We start from the raw sequence: 21,411 nt of genomic DNA, 5'->3' as shown, positions 1-21,411 counted from the left end.
TCCCCTCCATGGACTCTTTAAATTTCAAACTACCTTGGTAAATCAGCTAGCATAATCAAAGACCCCACCCTCCCTGGACGTTCTCTCTACTCCCCTCGCAATAGGCAGATGATAGAAGTGTGAAAACTTGTACAACCAAGCTTAAGAACAGGTTCTAGTCCACTGTTATAAGACTACTGTATGACTAAGATGGACTCTTGACCTCATTTCTACTTTGTTATGATCTTGCATGTTAATTGATTTGAATTTTGTATTTTAAATATTATTTTAATCTTACATCCACCCTACAACGTGAGGGAGTAAATATCTTTGTGTTATGTCTCTGTCGCAATGTACAGACATGTGAATTTTTAAGTCTAATGCCTTGTGTAAAAAAGCCGTCCCATAGCCTGTTGTTTGGTCCTTGCTTTTATGCTGCAATACAGTTTGCCAGACGGAAGCAGCAGAAACAGTCTAAGTTTGGGGTGACTGGTGTCTCCAATGATCTTCCAGGCCTTCTTCATGCACCTGCTGCTATAAATGTCCTCAATGGAGGGGAGTTCATGTCCACATGTGTGCTGGGCTGTCTGTACCACTCTCTGCAGTTCCCAGTGATCAAGGTTGGTGCAGTTCCCACACCGAGTGGTAATACAGCCAGTCAGGATACTCTCAATGGAGCCCCTGTAAAAGTTCTTGAGGATTTGGGGGCTCATGCCAAACTTCTTTAGTCGCCTGAGGTGGAAGAGACGCTCTAGTGCTTTTTTTGCCACACAGCCGGTATGTACAGTCCAGGTGAGATCTTCAGTGATGTGTATAGTGAGGAACTTGAAAGTACACACCCTCTCAACTGCAGTCCCATTAATATTGATCAAGGGAAGCTGTAATCTGTTCCTCCTGTAATGCAGAATCAGCTCTTTAGTTTTTTGGGCATTGAGGGTGAGATTTACCTACAATGCACTTTCTCTGTAGTGGTTGTATTCTGCATTCTGTTATTGTTGTACCATGTACTACCTCAATGCCTTGTGTAAAGTTTTGATCTGTAGAAACAGTAATGTAAGAGACCAACTTTTTACTGTACACCAGTACGTGTGACAACAATAAATCAATTCCAATTCAAAACAGTATGTTTGTGCTCATTGTCCCTACTGTGCTGGTAAGTTTAGAGTTGGAAAGTTCTCCAAGTAGTCAGATGTAGATTGGCTGTAGTTGGCTTGGATTTGATAATGAATTTCTATATGAAACTGTCAATATTTCTCTGGAAGAGTACCAGAAATCTTGGAAATTCCATAGCAATGGATACTGCATGTCCTCAACTTGCTGTCCCCTCTTCAATAGCAATTTCCTTCGATGTCAGACTTGTTATTGGATCCAACAAAGGAGCGCAATGTTTCAGTGGTCCTGTACAAACGTAGGAGAATCTGTCTGCAGAACATGTACCGCGAATACCTGTTCCATTCATATCAATTGAGAGGAACAGCTTCATGGAAACAAAAGAAAGTCAATCAAGTGGTTTAAATAATAAGTGCTCTAGTAACTTGAATTTTTCTGAATTAATTTTGATTGTGCATTTTTAACAGTTTTAAATGCTTCTGAATATCAATGAAATTCAGAAACATTCTTAGCTTTTTAATAGCCCGCTAAGCCAAAAAGTGCAGCTTAACCAGTTGTCCAGTGTTGAGAAGGAAAGGCCTAAATGAGCTGTTGCTCCTCAAGATCTAAAAAGCACAGGTATCAGTGTTAGAAGTGTAGTTTCAGAAAATGCTGGGCATGCTTAGTCGATCAAGCAGCATCTATGGAAATCTCAAGTTGATCTGAAACTTTGGTGCTGTTCCGTTCTACATTTGCTGAGTATTTCCAGCCTTTTCTGTTTTTATTTCCAATTTCCTGTGTCTGTGCTTTTTTTTTTGATTTTCATTAGCATGGCAACCACTTTTTACATTGAAAATGCAGATTTCAAATCATCCTTTCACTGTGGCAAATTTTAAATTACCACCTTGAACTATCTTCTCCAGCTAAGTAATTTTTTATACATCTTGTACATTTTAGCCTTCCTCTGGGAGCAGCCACTGGATTCCAAATCCAGTTCATCCAAATTAGCAGTTTGATAACTTCAGATTTATATTTGCACTGTGTCAGTAAAGTCAAAAGAAAATAAACTAGATTAAATCTATCTGTCACCTGATAAACTCTGGTGAATGGTAAGCCTGAGAACAACCTGACAAAAAAAAAATATCCTTCATACACAGATCTCTTGAAAACCAGGGTTCTTAAAGGTATCTGCCCAGGTAAGCTAGGAACTAATCAGTAGTGCTGGTTTGTCAGTAACCTGGAACTTCTTTCTTAAGCCATCTCACATTCTATTAAATAGAAGTTATAACTGTTTGACTAATTGACAGAGCCATTCAAACCAAACTGCAATATCAAAGTTATTAGGAACCATGATTAAATGCGGCTCTGCTAACCAATGATTCAGATGATGTAAACCTTGTGTGTTTTAGACATGATGGACTTCTTATCAGTTATTCCTTTTGAGCAGTAACAATTCAAGGATCTACAAACCAAATAACTTAAGTTTTACATTATCCTAAAATTAAGTAGATTAAAGAATCCACCTACCGCACTCATTGGAGTGCGAACAATTCCGCAAACATTCTTGTCAGTGGTAAAATGTCAGCTGAAATGTGAGTAATGGAGATTGTAGAATTATCTTTCCATTGAGTCATGTAGATGCAACAAGTTGGGGCTGCACTATCTTCCAACAGTGGTAGGTGAGGTCTTCTTACATTTGCACTAGGGAGGGATCCAGTCTTCAGTTGCCCCAGAATGGAAAGGTGACAGTTCATACAAAGATACCTCCAAGTTCTCAATCAGTGTTCAGTAACATAGAACATGAAAATCAGAGTTAATTCTTTCTCAAATCCTATCTTTGCAACTCTGCATAAATCATTAGGAAGCATGTAGCAATTTAATAGATTAGTTTTTGCACATTCCAATTCTCAATTCCGTATGTCTTTTGAAGAAAGAAGGTACATAGTGTGAGACACATGAAACCCAAATTTTTGCTGCAGCCACACAAACTATTTATTTAGAATGTTTGTGCTGCAAGACCAAGCAAACCTCCTTTGTCAATAGATCCTGTTGATACTTGTTATACTCTGCTACAAATATCAAAGTCCTCATGAACCAAACTAACATTTTTACTTGCTGATAATGATGACTCATGTTTGTCATGATCAAGGACAAATGATTAAATACAAGAACAGTCTACATATTGCTAGTATAATTAGAACTATTTACTGTAGATCGTGCATTGCATTATATTACATAGAAATCAGATTTCTGAATGGATATTGAACCCTTGAATACTACCTCACTACTTTTTAAAATTTTGTAATTTTGCACTACTTATTTAATTTGACTACCGGTATTATATACGCTTGCTGTAATTCAGGTTTTTTCCCTCTATTATTATGTATTGCTTTGTATTGCTGCTGCAAAGTTAACAAATTTTGCGACATATGCCAGTGATATTAAACCTAGTTCTGATTCCATAACTTGACAGCACTTAACAGTACTCATCAAAGTACTTTGAGGCAGCTTGGAAAAATATAGTCATCCTATTGAAAGATGATTTAGAGCTTGTGAGAAGATTGGTATAGATACTTGTCATCAAAGTAAATGTTTAATTTATATAAAAAGCCTATTAGTTTACTGGAATTAGCAAATCTATAATCAACGATTACTAATCAAAATGCTTTTCAACGCATTGCCAACTAGTGTGTGCTTATCTAAATGTTTCTGTTTAATGTTTGTTTTGATAAATGCTTTTGCTTTTCTGGAGCATCCAATGTACACATCTAAGGGTTAATGGTGTGTGCTCTGCTTCACAGTAAAGCCTCACATAGAACAAAACCATGCATCATTGCATATGAACCACTAATTGGAAGTCTTATAGCTTTGGAGCAAACTGATTTACACAAGATTAACAAAATGAGACTGTAAATTACCATTCAATATTCTCGTGATCTGTTTTACTGTGGGACATTTTACTTCTTTTCAAAGCACACATGTATACTGTAGGACTTTGTACTATTTTTAGTGCCTACTGTTGTGCTAAACTTGTATATACTGGAATCTTGCTCCTGACAACTAACAAAAGGTATACTTAGTTTTATTCATACTTCCAAATGCAAATTCAAAGCATAGTCACTTCTATATTGCATAATATAGCATTTATTAAGGCACCCGATGATTAGTTTCAGACATGAGGGAGTAAGGAATCACTGAATTCCAGATCTTAAAATTGTTACTGCTTAGAAGGAACCTTCAGAATAATTGGTTAGCAGAGCCACACTTAAACATGCCTCTCTAAAAACTGTCCTACAATTGCATTGTTCTGGGTTTTGTTAAGAACTTAAATCCTATTCCTACGATCCATCTCTCTCCTTATTCTTTTATTCTCCTTCAATGAGATGGTGCTACCTCCATACTCCAGACAGGTCTAACCAATCTTCTCATACTTGACATCTCTGTATGGGAGGTCCTCCTAAAGTTAATTGTTTTGGGTAATAACAGGAATATTTACAGAGGTTGAAGGCAACGTCGGACTGCCTTAGGAACTCTAGTTCCGGATGGATATGATAGGACTGATATTTTGAAGTGTGTGTATTTTAATACTGGGAGTATTGTGGGTAAACTCAGTACATGGAACTGTGATGTTGTGGCTTGGTTGAGAGAGGGGCAGGACAGGAATGGGAGCTTAATATTCCAGTATTTCAGTGTTTTAGAAAAGACAGCGAGGGAGGTAAAAGAGGTGGGGGAGTTGCACTACTAATCAGGGACAGTATCACAGCAGCACTCAGAGGAGATATAATGGGAAGTTCATCCAATGATCCTATACGGGTAGAAATCAAAAATAGGAAGGGTGCTATCACTGATGGGATTGTATTACAGACACCCCAGTAGCCACTGTGACATTGAGGAACAGATATGCAGACCGATTACGGAACAGTGCTAAAACAATATGGCTATGTTACGGGGAACTTCATACATCTCTAACATAAACTGGGATCTAGTTAGTGCAAGTGGATTAGGTGGGACAGAATTTGTCAAGTGCATCCAGGAGGGCTTCTCAAATCAATATGTAGATGGTCCAAGAGGAGGGGCTGTACTGCATCTGGCACTGGGCAGTGAGTGACCAGGTGACCGACATTTGAGTGGGTGAGCAGTAAGGAAAGGGTAACCACAATTCCTTAAAAATTAAGATAGCTCTAGATAAGGGCAAGTATGGACATTACAGGAGAGTACCAAACTGGAGCAGGGCAAATTACGAGACTATTAGGCAGGAACTAGGGAGAGTTAATTGGGAATAGCTATTTTTGGGCAGGTCTCCACCTGGCGTGAAGGTGTTAAGGAAGAACTGCATAAGGGACAGGACAGGTGTATTCCATTCAGAGAGAAGAATGGCAATTTTAGATGTCGAGGGAGGTGATGAATTTAGTCAAGAAGAAAAAGTATGTAAAGCTTAGGAAGCTAGAATCAAATAGAACCCTTGAAGATTATAAAGCAGCCAGATAAGAACTCAAGGAGGAAACTAGGAGAGCCAAAAAAGCCCATGAAAAATCCTTGGCAAGCAGCACTGGAGAATCCCAAAGCATCAGGATCAAAAGGATAAATAGGGAGAGGTGGGAACACTCAAGGATAACAAGGGGAATATTTGCATGGATGCAGGTGAAATCCTTTTTGAATACTTTACATCAGTATTTAGTAAGGAGGATGTGGAGGGATAGGTAGATCAATGCTGGAGTATTAATACGCTAATGCATTTTGAAGTAAAGGAGGAGGTAGAGATGTTAAGTAGCATTAAAGTGAACAAGTCTCCAGAGCCTGATTGGATGTACTCCAAGTTAATGAGAAGAACAAGTGAAGAGATTGCTGGGGCCTTTTCCAACCTCTTTGTGTCCTCTCTAGCCATAGGTGAGCTACCAGGGGACTTGTGAGTAGCTGATGTTATTCCATTGTTCAAGAAGGGAACCAAGAATAATGTAGGTAGAGCTGTTGTTAACATGGATTTTAGTAAGGTGTTTGACAATGTCTCTCATTGGAGACTCATCCAGATTAGGATGCATGGGATCCATGGTGAATAGGCTGTTTGGATTCAGAACTGGCTTGCTCATAGAAATCAGAAAGCAGTGGTTGAAGGGACTTATTCTAGGTGGAGGTCTGCAGTTAGTGGTGATCCACAGGAATCTGTACTAGGACCTCTGCTTGTTTGTGATGTAAATAAATGACCTGGATGAAAATGTAGCTGAGCAGATTAGGAAGTTTGCAGATATAAAGATTGGTGCTGTTGTGGATACTATAAAAGACAGGCGAAGAATACAGCAGATTACAAATCAGTTGTAGATATGGGTGGAGAAAAGGCAGATGGAGTTTAATCTTGGCAAGTCAAATGTAAAGAAACAGTATACTGTTAAGGCAAGTTCAAAAATTAGTAAGTTATGTTACAGCTTTATATAACTCTAGTAGGCCACGATTGGAGTATTACAGTTTTGGTTGCCACATTATAGGAAGAACGTTGAGGCTTTGGAGACAGTGCGGAAGAGGTTTACCAGATGCTGACTTGATTAGAGGGCATGTGCTAAAAGTTTGGATAAACTTGAGTTTTTTTCTCTGATAGATGCTAAAGGAAGATCTGATATTTGTAAGATTATGGGAGTAGACAGGCAGCACCTTACCCCCACCCCACAGTTTACAGTGTCTCAATCCAGAGGGAACACGTTTAAATTTGAGAGGGGGTCATTTTAAAGGTGCTGTGAGTGACAACTTTTATTTTTTTTCCTTCTTCACACCTGCTCTATAAGAGGTCCCAACACTGATTCCTGTGGAATACTACTGGTCACTGCCTTGCAGTCAGGACTAACACCCCTCTACCTCTAGCTTGTATTTTATGGGCAAGCCAGTTTTGAATCCAATATTGCTATTGGTCTCATGTAGGTTAACCCTCTAGATCACCCTACCACAAGGGACCTTGCTGAATGCCTTTTTAAAGTCTACTTATAAATATCCACTGCTCTTCTCTCATCATCTTTGTCATCTCCTAAAAAAGAAAATACAAGTTTATAAGACTTGACCTGCCCTTAAAGGTCAAGTAGACTATTGCTTATTTGCCCATATTGTTTCAAACATGGAAAATATATCCAAGAATCCTCTCCAATAGTAGAGTAATTGATGGACCATTTATGTAGTGGGTCTCTCTGTGACAATTTTAAGGTTACAAGATACCTGTGATTGCATTGAAATTGAATGCATATATAATAGAAATTAAACTTTGCACAAAGTTTGTAACATTACTTTATTAGAACTCACAAACAGAACAGTTAAATTATTCAGTTCAAGTATAGCAGCACTGGTTTGCAGCAATGTAGAACATTTGTTCTTTCCTAATTTAGGATACAGAAATCACCACTCTTTGTTAGATACAACTTGATATCCTATCTTGCTAGACTAGAATGTGTATTACATAGTTAGTCTTAATGTTATAACATGCAGCATTCCTGAGCTGCACCATGTCCAGGAGCAGTTCCTAGTTAAAAAAATGTTAACATTCTTTTGAAGCCTCAATAAATGCAAAACATACTGGCTTTATTTGCATAGGCTTTCAGTAAACAGAGGTTCCTCATTAGACAGCTTATGAATATTCTAACTTCAGATGTATTCTGTCTCAAGAGAGACCTGTAGTTTTGGATTTTCAAAAAGCTTTTTACAAATTGATGAGAAGAGCTCAAAGTTAAGTAACTCATTATCCAACAACTTGTTATTGTTCTAAAGTTGCTTCATTTGTAGGTAATAGGCACTTTCTCAGTTACATTTTACTGAGCCCTTTAAAATATTGGATCCTGTTTTCTAACAGAAAAATGTAATAGTAATTGTTACATAATAACTTCCACAAGGAGTATACAAAGAGACAATGAGGTTTTATAAAGTTCAAGCTCACCATATTTGTGGCCTTATTCAGTTCAAATTGCCATTTCCCTAAAGTTACTTGACTATGAAGGGCATCACTGAAGGGACCTTCCCCAATGTCCATAACAAACTTAAATAGTTACACTATACTTTCAACTCAAATTAATATAAAATTTAATCCTGAAAACAAAGTTTTAGGTAAAAGTGGGAATACTTACAGAACTAGTCCTCAGATAAGCAAGATCACAAAACTGAATATAGGACCTCCTGGTCTATATGGCTTAATACCTGGGCAAATGGCACAGGGCACCTGAAACATTAGAAGTTAAAAATATTCTTTGCAAAGGTAAAAATTCAGACAGATTTCAGTCTGGAATAGTGGTTGTCTGACAAAAATACATTGTTTTCTCAAGTGGCCTGAAACAAATTACATGAAGTGCTCTTCCCTTCTATTACTAACAGCGCTAGAAATGAAATTAAGTTACTATGCTTTCAATTTCAGAGATTTATCTCCAAAACATTGTAATTTATTGCAATGCTACTGTTGATAACAATTATGCATTACCATTTCAGAATTCTAGAGTGCCTGGTATTTGTTCCCACTTTCCCCCTTCCTTCAAGTAATAATTTCCAGACTGATGTCTTGTTATAAGATGTCAATTAAATTTTTTCTTTTTCTTCCCATTTATTCTGTTGGGATAAGAATGAGAAATAAAATATCGATAAAGCAGAATAGCAAGATCAGGCAGTCAGTAAATTTCCCCTCACAGATCAAAGAAACAGATTGCTGTGTTTTCCAGGTTTTAGTACCCAAATGGCATTTTGCTAACTTGAGCTTGGTTCCACATGAACACAATAGATATGTTTGTCTAGGGAAGCAAAATGGGAGATTGTTCCAAGTTCATGGGAATAATCCTCAATGGAAATCATTGTATTAACCAATCTAACTCAAAAGATTAAAAAAAAGAAAACAGTTGAATTTGTCAAAATATTAAAATTTACCAATATATCTTATGAATCTAAAGATACAGACTGAAAATGCTGTTTCCATTTCAGAAATACTCTCAATTTTATCAGAGAAATAATACAATTCTTATTACTGGATATTTATTCATGGTCTCAACTTCAGTACTGGATGTGTCAAAGTCAGAATTGAAAGAATAGAGGAAAGAAGGCCACATAAACCCACCACAGCAGCACTGGTTTTGCAGATGCCAAGTTTGTCTAGTGGGAGGGTGAGGTCACAAAGGTTTTTAATAATGTCAAGCAATACAGGAGGATTATTCCTAAGGCATTGAAAAAGCAGCACAAGAAAAACTTTAGTCTTGATCCTTGCTATCCAGATACACTCTTTTTGCACATGATTGTTTTCCAGGGTGGTCATAGATTTACTCTGTTGTCTTCTCTGGACAAGCGCTTCTTCTTTCATGAGCTGGACAACTTCATAGATATCTCTCCCCAGGCTGACAATCAGTGAGAAGAAATAGTAATGGTTGCATCGCTTGCTCCACTTCTCTTTGTTGATATTACTCAGTCCCACTGCTCCTGCCCAGAGAATGTTATCACAAATATAGTACACAGCCCGACTGAGGGGAATGACTGTGAGGCAAAACCTAAGCACCGGATCTGAAATATGAATGTTCCTTCTGGCTGTCTGCACCGAATCCAATGTGTTACCCAAACGGAATACTGAAATAAAATAAAACAGAATTTAACATGAGCCTTTACTCATTATCAGTGGTTAAAATATTTAATAATGAGTCTGGGTGAGGCAGAAGTGATTTAAATTTTGACATTCTGTTTGAGTTTTCAGAAAGCAAAATTTCTTCCATTTGCAATATTACACACAGTAACTGTTCGGTGATCAGGAACAAAAACAGATACACCCATGTGAACACAGGAGATTCTGCAGATGCAGGAAATCTTGAGCAACACACACAAATGCTGGAGGAATTCAGCAAGTCAGGCAGTATCTATGGAGGGGAATAAACAGTCAATGTTTTGGGACAAGGCAGGTTAGACATCTCCCATGTGTTAGTATTCTTTAATGCCTGGCCAAAAAAAAACTACCGGTAGTCTTGAGCAATTTGAACTGCTGTTTAAAAGACTTACACTGATGTCAAAGTGTATGGGAAGTGTTACGAATATTACTGTATATCAAAAACCATTTTCCTATTGTTTCTTGTTCTAGCAATTTCCATCACATGAATCTGACAAGGATTTTATAATTAATTGAACCAAATGCAGAAATTCCCTCCAAGTGATAAACTCATATTCCTTCTTACTCACACAAACATGTATAGCTTGGATCAATGGGTAACCCTCTCACTTCACAACACAGCTGTTCAACCTCAATGAACTGGGATAATTTTCAAATTTAGTAATGAAGTGCTAAATTATCTCTGTTGACCTTGATTACTATTAAATCTGACCCTGATAGTGTCATAAGAACATTAGAACGTTTATGACAAGAACAAGCCATCAAATCTAACAAAGCTTGCCAGATTGCTATTCACATAGTGTTGAAATAACTATCAAGCTTAGATTTGAAATCCTAAGTTACTATTTTCAACTACACAACTAGGTAGCTTGTTCCACATTTACACAGCTTGCTGTGTAAAGAAATGCTTCCTGATGTTAGTCTGAAATCTCGCTTTAACCAGTCTCCACCCATGGCCCCATGTCCTCGTTGATGAATTAACTTTGAAGCAGCAGATGGCATCCACCTTACTCATACCCTTAATGATTTTGAACACTTCTACAATGTCCCCTCTCATTGAGTCTATTCAGGCTAAAAAGATTTATTTTTTCAATCTTTCTTCATAGCTCTTATCACGCAGAGTCTAGTCACCTTTCTCTGAACTCTTGCATCTCAGATTTTCTCCCCATTTAGAAAATAGTCTGCACATTTATTTCTACCACCAAAATGCAAGACCATGCATTTTCCAACATTGCATTTCATTTGCCACTTTCTTGCCCATTCTCCTGGTCTGTCCAAGTCCTTCTGCAGCCTTCCAGTTTCTTCAACATTGGTGTCTCTCCACCAATCTTCGAATCATCTGCAAACTTGGCATCAAAGCCATCTATTCCATCATCCAAATAATTAATATACAGTATAAAAAGCGGTCCCAACACCAAGGCCTGTGGAACCATAGTCACTAGCAGCCAATGAGACAAGGATCCTTTTTATTCCCATTCACTGCCTCCTACCAAATCAGCCAATGCCAATGCTCTCACCACGTTAGCAACTTTCCTGTAAAAGTGTCATGGGCTCTTAACTTGGTAAGCAGTCTCATGTGTGGCACCTTGTCAAAAGCCTTCTGGAAGTCCAAATATACAACATCCACTGCACCCACCTAAATGTCCTACTTGTAGAAGACAATAGACAGTAGGTGCAGGAGTAGGCCATTCGGCCCTTCTAGCCAGCACCACCATTCACGGTGATCATGGCTGATCATACACAATCAGTACCCCATTCCTGCCCTCTCCCCATATCCCTTGACCCCGCTATCTATAAGAGCTCTAAATCTAACTCTCTCTTGAATGCATCCAGAGACTTGGCCTCCACTGCCCTCTGGGGCAGAGCACTCCACATATCCACCACTCTCTGGGTGAAAAAGTTTTTTCGCATCTCTGTTCTAAATGGCCTACCCCTTATTCTTAAACTGTGGCCTCTAGTTCTGGACTCACCCATCAGCGGGAACATGCTTCCTGCCTCCAGCGTGTCCAATCACTTAATAATCTTATATGTTTCAATCAGATCCCCCTCTCATCCTAATAAATTCCAGTGTATACATGCCCAGTCGCTCCAATCTTTCAACACATGACAGTCCCGCCATTTCGGGAATTAACCTTGTGAACCTACGCTGTACTCCCACAATAGCAAGAATATCCTTCCTCAAATTTGGAGACCAAAACTGCACACAATACTCCAGGTGGGGTCTCACCAGGGCCCTGTACAGCTGCAGAAGGACCTCTCCTCAAAGAATTCCAACAGTTTCATCAGGCAAGATTTTCCTCTCAAGGAAACCATGCTGAGTTTGTCCTATCGTGCCCTGTGTCATCAAGTACTTCGTAACCTCATCCCAACTATTGACTAACAACCACTGAGGTCAGGCTAAATGGTCTACAATTTCCTTTCTGCTGCCATCCTCCTTTCTTAAAGAGTAGAGTGACATTTGCAATTTTTTAGTCCTCTGGCATCATGTGGTGTCCAATGATTTTTTAAAGATCATTGCTACTGCCTTCACAATCTCTACCACTAACTCTTTCAGAACCCTAGGCTGCAGTTCATCTGATCTGAGTGACTTGTGTACCCTTGGGTCTTTCAGCTTTTTGAACACCTTCTCCCTTGTAATAGTTATTGCACTCACTCCTCTTCCCTCACACCCTTCAACATCTGGCACACTGTTAGTGACTTCCACGGTGAAGACTGATACAAAATACTCATTTAGTTCAACTGTCATCTCCTCCCATTATTATTTCTCCAGCCTCATTTTCTAGCAGTCCTATATCCATTCTCATCTCTTATTTATTTATGTTAACATACATGACACTTGATACTTTGATATCGTTTGCTAGTTAGCTTGCTTTCATATTTCATCTTTTTCCTTCTAATGAGTCTTTTAGTTGCTCTCTATAGGTTTTTAAAAAGCTTCCTAATTCTCTATCTTCCCACTAATTTTTTGCTTTGTTGTATGCCTTCTTTTCCTTTTATATTAACATTGACTTCCCTTGTCAGCCATGTTTGTACTAGTTTGCCATTTGAGGATTTCTTAGTTTTTGGAATACATCTCTCCTGTACCTTCCTCATTTTCCCAGAAACGCACACAATTGCTGCTCTGCTGTCATCCTTTCCAACATCTCCTTCCAATTTACTTTGGTCAACTCCTCTCTCATACCACTGTAATTTCCTTTACTCCACAGAAATACTGCTATATCAGACATTACTTTCTCCCTATCAAATTTAAAGTTGAACTCAATCATATTGTGATCAGTGGCTTTTAAGGGCTCTTTTACCCCAAGCTCCCTAATCGCCTCTGGTTCATTACATAACGCCCAATCTAGTATAGCTGATCCCCTCATAGGCTCAATGTCAATGAGCCTATGCTCTTAAAAAAAATCTCATAGGCATTCAAACTCACTCTCGAGATCCATTGCCAACCTGATTTTTCCAATCAACTTCCACATCCCAGCTACAGTTGGGAGGCCTGTATATAACTACCATCAGGGTCCTTTCACCCTTGCAGTTTCTTAACTCAACCCACAAGGATTCAACATCTTCCGATCCTATGTCACATCTTTCCACTGATTTGATGCCATTCTTTACCAGCAGAGCCACGCCACCCCCTATGCCTACCTTCTTATTTCCCCCGATACAATGTGTAACCCTGCAGATTCAGCTCCAAGCTACAATCACCCTTCAGCCATGATTCAGTGATGGCCACATCATACTTGACAATTTGTACTAAGTTCATCCACCTTATTTCTTACACTCCATGCATTCTGGATTGTTACCTGTGCCACACACCAGTGAGAGTAGAAACAGGGTGATTTGGCAGATAAATGCATGGCTGAGAAGCTGGTTCAGGGGGCAGGACTTCTGGTACTTGGATCACTGGGATTTCTTCTGGGGGAGGTATGACCTATACATTGACCTATACAGGTGAGCCCGGGGGGGGGGGGGGGGGGAGAGAAGGGAAACAATATTCTTACAGGCAGGTTTGTTAGAGCTATTGGGGAAGGTTTAAACTAATTTGGCAGTGGAGTGGGAACTGGAGTGAAGGGACTCAGGATAGGACCGATGGTTTAAAAAAAACAAAGATCGCATGCAGTCTGACTGTCAGGAGGGGCAGGTAGATGACAGGACAAAATTCAGTCAGGATTCCAACATCCGGCATGAAGAACATAAAATGGCCATTTACTACGCTAGGTAGAGCAAGAGAAAAAAAAGAGAATCTTAACAGAAACTTACTCAGAGCCAACGCCTCTTTCGTGCTAAAGCCTGACAATCCTGTTCCTTTCTACTCCTAATGAAGGGTCTCAGCATGAAAATGACTGTTTATTCCTCTCCATACATGATGCCTGACTTTGAGTTCCTGTGTTGTTCTGGTTTCCAGCATCCGCAGAATTTCTTGTTTAACTTTCAACACAGAGGGGAAATTGGATAATGATAGTTATAACACTCGGTGTTACTATTAGGTATGTTTATAGTCAATACCATTACATTGTTGGAAGATTTTTGTTGGGAACATTGCTTCTTCAATGTGGAACTATGATTAGTTATTTCTTTCCTGAAATTGGCTACCATTCATTAACATATCAGGAATCTCACTACAGATAGAGTTCAATGGATGTCAAGTGCTTGGAAAATCCACAGATATAACAAGTTATCAAATTTATTCAAAAGTGACTGCCTATGCTTAATCTGAAATCCTACTGCATTTCAGCCTTGATGATACCCGATGTGGGAAATCCTTGGAGAAAAGAGGTTCTCAGAAACAAGACTTGTAATAACAAATTAATCCATTCACTTTTAATTAAATGCTTTGAAATAACAAAGAATTGCAGAGGAACATAATAACCTGCTTTTACAACTATTACTCCTTGTAAATGTTTGAAACATAGAAAACCTACAGCACAATACAGGCCCTTCAGCCCATAATGCTGTGGAGAACATGCACTTACTTTAGAAATTACCTAGGGTTACCCATAGCCCTCTATTTTTCCAAGCTCCATGTACCTATCCACAAGTCTCTTAAAAGACCTTATCGTATCCACCTCTACCACCGTCGCCAGCAGCCCATTCCACACACTCACCACTCTCTGCATAAAAAATTTACCTCTGACATCTCCTTCCAAGCACCTTCAAACTGTGCCCTCTCGTGTTAGCCATTTCAGCCCTGGGAAAAAAGCCTCTGACTTTCCACACGATCAATGCCTCTCATTATCTTGTACTCTTCTATGCCACCACGACAACCCTGTTATTATTACACCTTTCCAGAATCTGTCTCCCTATCTACTCCTCGATGTCCCTGTTACTATTGGATGGTCTATAAAAATACTTATTAGAGTAACTGGCCCCTTCCTATTTTTAACTTCCACCCACAGAGACTCAGTAGACAATCCCTCCTCCTTTTCTGCAGCCATGACACTATCTCTGACCAGCAATGGTCACCTCTTTTGCCTCCCTCCCTGTCCTTTCTGAAACATCTAAAGCCTGGTACTCAAAGTAACCATTCCTGCCCCTGAGCCATCCAAGTCTCTGTAATGGCCACAACATCTTAGTTCCAAGTAATGATCCACACTCTAAGCTCATCTACTTAGTTCATTGTGTTTCTTGCATTAAAATAAACACATCAAACCATCAGTCTAAGCGCATCCCTTCTCTATCACCTGCCTATCTTCCTTCTCACACTGTCTACAAGCTTTCTCTATTTGTGAGCCAACGCCTCTTCCTCCATCTCTTCAGTTTAGTTTCCACTCCCCAGCAATTCTAGTTTAAACTCTCCCCAATAAACATCCCTGCCAGAATATTGGTCCCTCTAGGATTCAAGTGCAACCTGTCCTTTTTGTACAGGTAACACCTGCCCCAAGAAGTCCCAATGATCCAGAAATCTGAATCGCTGTCCCTTGGTCCAATCCCTCAGCCACACACTTATCCTCCACCTCATTCTATTCCTATACTCACTGTCTCGTGGCACAGGCAGTAATCCCAAGGTTACTACCTTTGAGGTCCTGCTTCTCAACTTCCTTCCTAAATCCCTGTCATCTGTTTTCAGGACCTCCTCCCTTTTCCTAACCATGTCATTGGTACCAATATGCATCACAACCTCTAGCTGTTCACCTTCCCACTTCAGGATATTATGAACACGATCAGAAACATCCCAGACCCTGGCACCTGGGAAGCAAACTACCATACGTGTTTCTTTCCTGCGTTCACAGAATTGTCTGTCTGACCCCTGCCCCTATTACTGCTGCCTTCTTCCTTTCCTTACTCTTCTGAGGAAGAGGGCCAGACTCCGTGCCAGAGGCATAACCATTGTTGCTTCCCCCAGGTAGGCTGTTCCCAGACCCCCAACGGTACTCAAACAGGAGTACTTATTGTTAAGGGGGACAGCCACAGGGGTATTCTCCGGTATCTGACTCTTGCCCTTCCCTCTCCTGAATGTTACCCACTTATCTGTCTCCCGAGGCCCCGGTATGACTATCTGCCTATAGCTCCTCTCTATTACCTCCTCACCCTCCCTGACCAGACGAAGGTCATCGAGCTGCATCTCCAGTTCCCTAACCCAGTCCCTAAGGAGTTGCAGCTTAGCACACCTGGCGCAGATGTGGCCTCCAGGAGGCTGGGAGTCACCTGGACATCCCACATCTGACACCCGGTACAGAACAATGACCTCACAGACATAATTCCTGTTTCTATTCTTCACTGGTAACTTACCTGGCCTTGACCTGTTATTGCCGAAGCCCCATTGAACCAAAGCCCTTCTACTCTGCTACCCACTCTAAAAAAAAACTATCTCACTTTAAACTCTTCCCACTGGTCTAACTTGCTGATGTCCACACATTTCCGCAGTCGTGCCTTGATCAAACCGCTAATAATCATTGTTCTCTAATGATTACTAAAACAAATATGGGGTGTGGCATTCTTCCTCCTCCTGCAGCAGGTTGGATACTTACATTTACGTCCTGTACTCAAGTTAGATTCCAGATGTTTAAGTTTGGCAGCCAGCTCCTTTTTACTGCCATCCTTGTGAATGAAGTAATTAAGTAATATGCATGCATATTGAGTGGTTCTGAAAGAAAACAAAATGCAAGCACAGAGCTCATTTCCCACTGCATGCAACAAAGAGCAAAGTAATGCTTATGGCAAATGTGCAATCCTTAATAAATGGCTTGGATGAAAAAAAAGTCAGAGCATGCTTTTAAAACTGATAAACATCTGCCACATTTTCTTGCAGCTTCCCACAGCAGAGTTTACAATAGTCAATCCAGTTGAGAGTCAAAACCAAGTTTTATAGATGAAATGAAAGAAATCATACTCAAAGAATCTTTAAAGGGTGGCAGGTCCATGCAAACAGATTAATTAAGTGTCATTGGAAATCATTAGAACTAGCAATTTAAAACCAGTTTTAAAATAGTGTGTAGATGGGCTAGAAGGAAAAACTATGCCTTGTAGAATGACAGCCATCATTTACAGAAGAGGAAGCAAACATCTTTGTCATTAATGCATTGAGGGTGGAAATGGAAATATGTTGAAGCTGAGGAAAATCTGAGCCTGCAGGATAAGCAAGATTCATTTTTGGATAGCTTTAGTAGTAATGTCTAGTGTAATAAGCATACAGACTAGTAAACTGGTTATCTACAACAGAATGATAATATTTAAAAGCAATTGCACTGAAAAACATGACGACAAAGCAGACACCCAAGAAATTAATTTCTTCCTGTTCAGCACTATAACCAAAGACAAATTAAGATGCTTTTCTAGACCAAATACCAAGAGAATGTAGAAATTAACTGAACTTCTTGAGAATACACATTTCAGGAAGATAGTTGACAGGGCGAAGAATCATAGCACATCATTTGCATTTTTACACATTGCTAGATAGTAATATCTGACTGAGCATTCAAAGAAAAATTCCTTCAGTTTCATTAATGCCATCAGATGTACGTCACTTAATCTGAATTTACACTGCTAGACTCACATCCAACAGGAATTTTAATGTCACACCCAATAACTTCGATTGTCTATCACTTACAAAGCAAAACCATTACAGCACATTTCAGGAGGAGTATTACCAATGAAAACTTAAAACCGAGCCATTGGGACTCTGCTAAAAAAAAAATGAAGCTAAAAAAAAGCACAATTTAAGAAACAAAGGAAAGAAAAAGCAGACAAGATGTTCAAAACTTTCTCTAGAGTTAAACACTTGATTCACAAGTTACAGAAATGGAGAGGTTTATACATATAGGAAGAACAAAACAGTGGAACTGACAAATTTTAAAATGATTCATCTAAGACAACAAGCATTTGATAGGGTGTTTGTCATGGAAAATACAACATGAAAGACATGCTTGAAGTTCAAAGGTGTAGTCCAAAATATAGTCAAACCAGAACACCCTACATGCCTAGATACTTCACTCACCTTCAATAAAATTTAAATTCAAGTAATTGAGGTCCCTGACAGTCCAAAGGATTGAGTAACTTCAAAACAAGTTTGTCAGTGCATTGGCTTTGCTCTGCACTCGGTGCAAATCTACTTTCTCTAAGTTACTTAACCCCATTGAGGCTCCAAATATGGATTAACACGGTCAGCTTGGTGTCAGTGCAAAGTCTGAATCATTTGGCATTCCTAACATACTTAGAGTACAAAAAAACTTTGATGTGAAAAAATCCAGAAAATAAAAGTTTCATACCTGGAATATTTTAGTTTTACTCAACATTAAAGCATACCCTAAAGTTATATGTAGATACTGGTCTACCTCAGAACAATACAATTTAAAAGTATTTTTTTTAAATTACTGTATGGCTGTATCTTACTGATACCTTTATGTGCTTGCAACTGTGTTTCATTTGGCTGTGTTCATGGTTTTTCATGTACGGTCGAATGACAATTAAACTTGAATAGAATTGAACTGAAGTACTGTGTGAAAGTCTTAGGCATCCTAGATATTTTACATGATTTCAGATAGTATGGCCTCCACAGAACCATGATGTCAAAATCATCAAGGCGGTCTGGCATGGACAGACAGATGCAAGTGAATCAGCCAAAGTCTGCAGAAGAACTGTGGCAAGTTCAGCAAGATGCTCGGAACAACCTACCAGCCCATTTACTTACAAAACTGCATGACAGTGTACCTAAAAGAACTGATGCCATTCTAAAGGCAAAATGTGGTCACACCCAATATTGATTCAATTTAGTTTTTTTAAAAAAAACTGTTGTTTATAGTAAATTTACTATTCAGAAACTTTTCATTTCATTATTTTTGAAAGCATCTTCACTTTACAGATTTTTACATGCCCAAAGACTTTTCCACAGAACTGTATATATGCCACAGAAGTATATAGAAATTATTCAGCAACATATACAAATTTTAATTGCAGATTATTTCCAACAATTAAGATAGTTCAAAGACTACAATTCTAGCAAACTTCAGTACGTATTTGTATATAAACTAAATAGTGACATTCTACTTTTCCAAATACTGCAGAAGAATAGGTACTTTAAGTCAACAAAAACAAACAAGTGCGAGCTTAGCCACCAGGCATAACTTGCACAATGTCTGCATTAAGCTGGGGTTTTTGTGATTACAAACTGGATCACAATGCTTTCATTTGTCAAAAGAAAAAAAAGCTAGGAATGCAACTAACGGGGAAGGAAGGTAGCGAACTCAAATGAAAATACAAACAGCTCAGTTCTATATCCTGGCAGTGCATAACTATAATGTGAAAATATATACCTGAAAATTTTGTCTCTTCCTTGGCTGAGGGAGGTAAACCTCACATAGAAATCCATGGACAGTTACGGGAACCAGCAGAGATCACTCGAGTTTGGGTGTTTTAAGAAAACCGATGAGCCCAGGAGCTGACCCAAGAAAGACCCAAATTTCCCAAAGTAACCACAACTTCGATCTGTAGATCAGCGGGAAGAAGTGATAAAAGAAAAAAAATGGTTTAAAAAAAAACATAAAGACAAATACAGTGTGCCGACAATAAGTGAACTACTTCTGACCCGATAACACTGATCTCACTAACACCCCATCGACTTATTATGACTTAAGTTAATTACGTACTTAACTATTTTCTAATCAATTCTAAGGCTAGGAGAACTCCTCTCACTTCGACCTTTTAACCCCGATCCCCTCTTCATCAGGCCAAAGATTATTCCACACATTTTAGATATTAATCCAAATGAAAATCGCGAAGATTGCCAATGTAAAATGGGAAAAAGATTAAAATATTCCTTAAAAGGATGCAATTACCCGATTCAAAACACCAAGTTAACTAATTTTACGGCCTTTCGCTTCCTCATCTCCCCCACAACACCGGCGAGGAGTCGGCGGACGTTTTGATGGGACGGACAGCACTTCCGGTCTTGGTATCCTAGCAACGGGAGGCGTCAACGAACTTCTCTCCACAAACCGAAAGGACAATTTGCTTCAGCCTGAAAGTTGTACAGGTTGGTGCATTTGTTTCATTTTAATTTATTATATTGTTTATTGCTTTTTGTAAACAATTCTCCCTTAAAACAATCGTCAACTACTATGACGAAGCCTATGGCCAGCCATTAACATAATAAGAAGCAATTTTCATTAAAGTATACAAAGACTTACGGAAAAGTGTAAGAGTCTATGTATATTTTCCTTTATATAGAACTTGCTTGTTATAATGTTGATTCCACTAGGAAAAGAAACCAGGGACTCCCTGTCTGGATTGAATTATTAGGTTTGAGCATTACATGTTTTATTCTTTACATTAAATTACTTAAGTGCAGTAGAAAATTGGTAATTGGCATGTTCTTGTCACCTGTACCAAGGTATAGTGAACAGCTGTTTCATTTGGAGAAGTCTATATAACAGGTGTAATTTCAAGTTAAGTTGAAGCATATTTGCAATAGGGTATTGAGTGGGTGCAGATAGGAGACATAGCCTTTTCCCAGGGTCAGGGAATCAAAAATTAGAGGGCATAGGTTCTGTGTACCCTAACAGGACCGGAGATGATTGTAGGACCTCCAGACTACATTGCTGTTGGGGCAGGAGATGCAAGCTGGGATTTGTGGTAGGTAGTTTGTGAGATGACATATTTCTTCTGCTATTCGTGCTGACTTCTGTGTACATCTGATGCATTGTTCAAGGTTCTCAATATCATCCTGAATGTTTCTTCTCTATCTTGAACTGTAAAAGGTCAGAGAGCCAATTAAGATATTGCTTTTCTTTCAAAGAGGCTTTAGAAGCTCTGACCACCTGGTAATCTCTCTGATTAGATTGTTGTTTTTCGACATTTACTTCTGATGGTATATGGACTGTGATCATAACTAAAGGGTCTACAACATTCCAATCTCAGTAAACAAGGTTCATTGTCCTGATCCTTTTTAATGTTTTTCTCATTGCAACGCTACACCTCATCACCAATGAATGGGAGAGTGGATATAATCTTCAGAATTTTCACCTGTCAAGAAGTTGCAACATGGAGATGATAGCTGTATGCAGTACCATGCAAAAGTTTTAGACACACTAGGTTTTTTTAAATATAAATTTTATTTTAGATGTTTTAGATGTCATTGCACAACACCCAATCCAGAATAGCTGATCATCTACTGGGCTCAACCATGAGCTGCTGTAAAAAAGCCATCTCATAACCACTCTACAAATTCTACCTCCTGTAATCCAGCACCAAACTGATTTTTCACAGTCTACCTGCATATTGATTTTCCCAATGACTATTGTAACATTCCCCTTTTGGTA

The 21,411-nt window shown here is 39.0% G+C and overlaps 2 protein-coding genes across 3 annotated transcripts in view; one reads left to right on the top strand and one right to left on the bottom strand.

Moving 5' to 3' along the window:
* Positions 1 to 7,316: 7,316 nt before the first annotated feature.
* pex11a (peroxisomal biogenesis factor 11 alpha) lies at positions 7,317 to 20,045 on the bottom strand. Its single transcript, XM_073032561.1, has 4 exons — positions 19,930 to 20,045; positions 19,408 to 19,579; positions 16,627 to 16,742; positions 7,317 to 9,633 (listed from the first exon to the last, which is right to left on the bottom strand). Exons 2-4 carry the CDS (start codon positions 19,461 to 19,463, stop codon positions 9,056 to 9,058), a joined length of 750 nt encoding a protein of 249 aa, XP_072888662.1. The 5' UTR covers positions 19,464 to 19,579; positions 19,930 to 20,045; the 3' UTR covers positions 7,317 to 9,055.
* wdr93 (WD repeat domain 93) overlaps positions 19,945 to 21,411 on the top strand; it is a 66,148-nt gene continuing 64,681 nt past the window's right edge. The window contains exon 1 of one of the 2 annotated variants that reach the window (XM_073032559.1): positions 19,945 to 20,126. The gene's annotated coding sequence lies outside the window, so the exon portion shown is untranslated. The remainder of the gene's footprint in view (positions 20,127 to 21,411) is intronic. The other variant, XM_073032560.1, reaches the window with a different exon arrangement.

This window comes from Hemitrygon akajei, chromosome 30 (genome assembly GCF_048418815.1).
Source record: "Hemitrygon akajei chromosome 30, sHemAka1.3, whole genome shotgun sequence".
Taxonomy (NCBI): Eukaryota; Metazoa; Chordata; class Chondrichthyes; order Myliobatiformes; family Dasyatidae; genus Hemitrygon; species Hemitrygon akajei.
Note: the sequence above shows the minus strand (reverse complement) of the source record. Positions and strands in the feature narration are given on the sequence as shown.

What these genes read in the sequence shown, in the direction of transcription:
- pex11a (XM_073032561.1), bottom strand. Translation starts at nt 19,463, where the DNA reads ATGGATTTCTATGTGAGGTTTACCTCCCTCAGCCAAGGAAGAGACAAA. An exon ending in GGAAGAGACAAAATTTTCAG is followed by an intron (nt 16,743 to 19,407) that starts GTATATATTTTC and finishes GTTTTCTTTCAG; the next exon opens with AACCACTCAATATGCATGCA. An exon ending in CTTGAGTACAGGACGTAAAT is followed by an intron (nt 9,634 to 16,626) that starts GTAAGTATCCAA and finishes ATTTTATTTCAG; the next exon opens with TATTCCGTTTGGGTAACACA.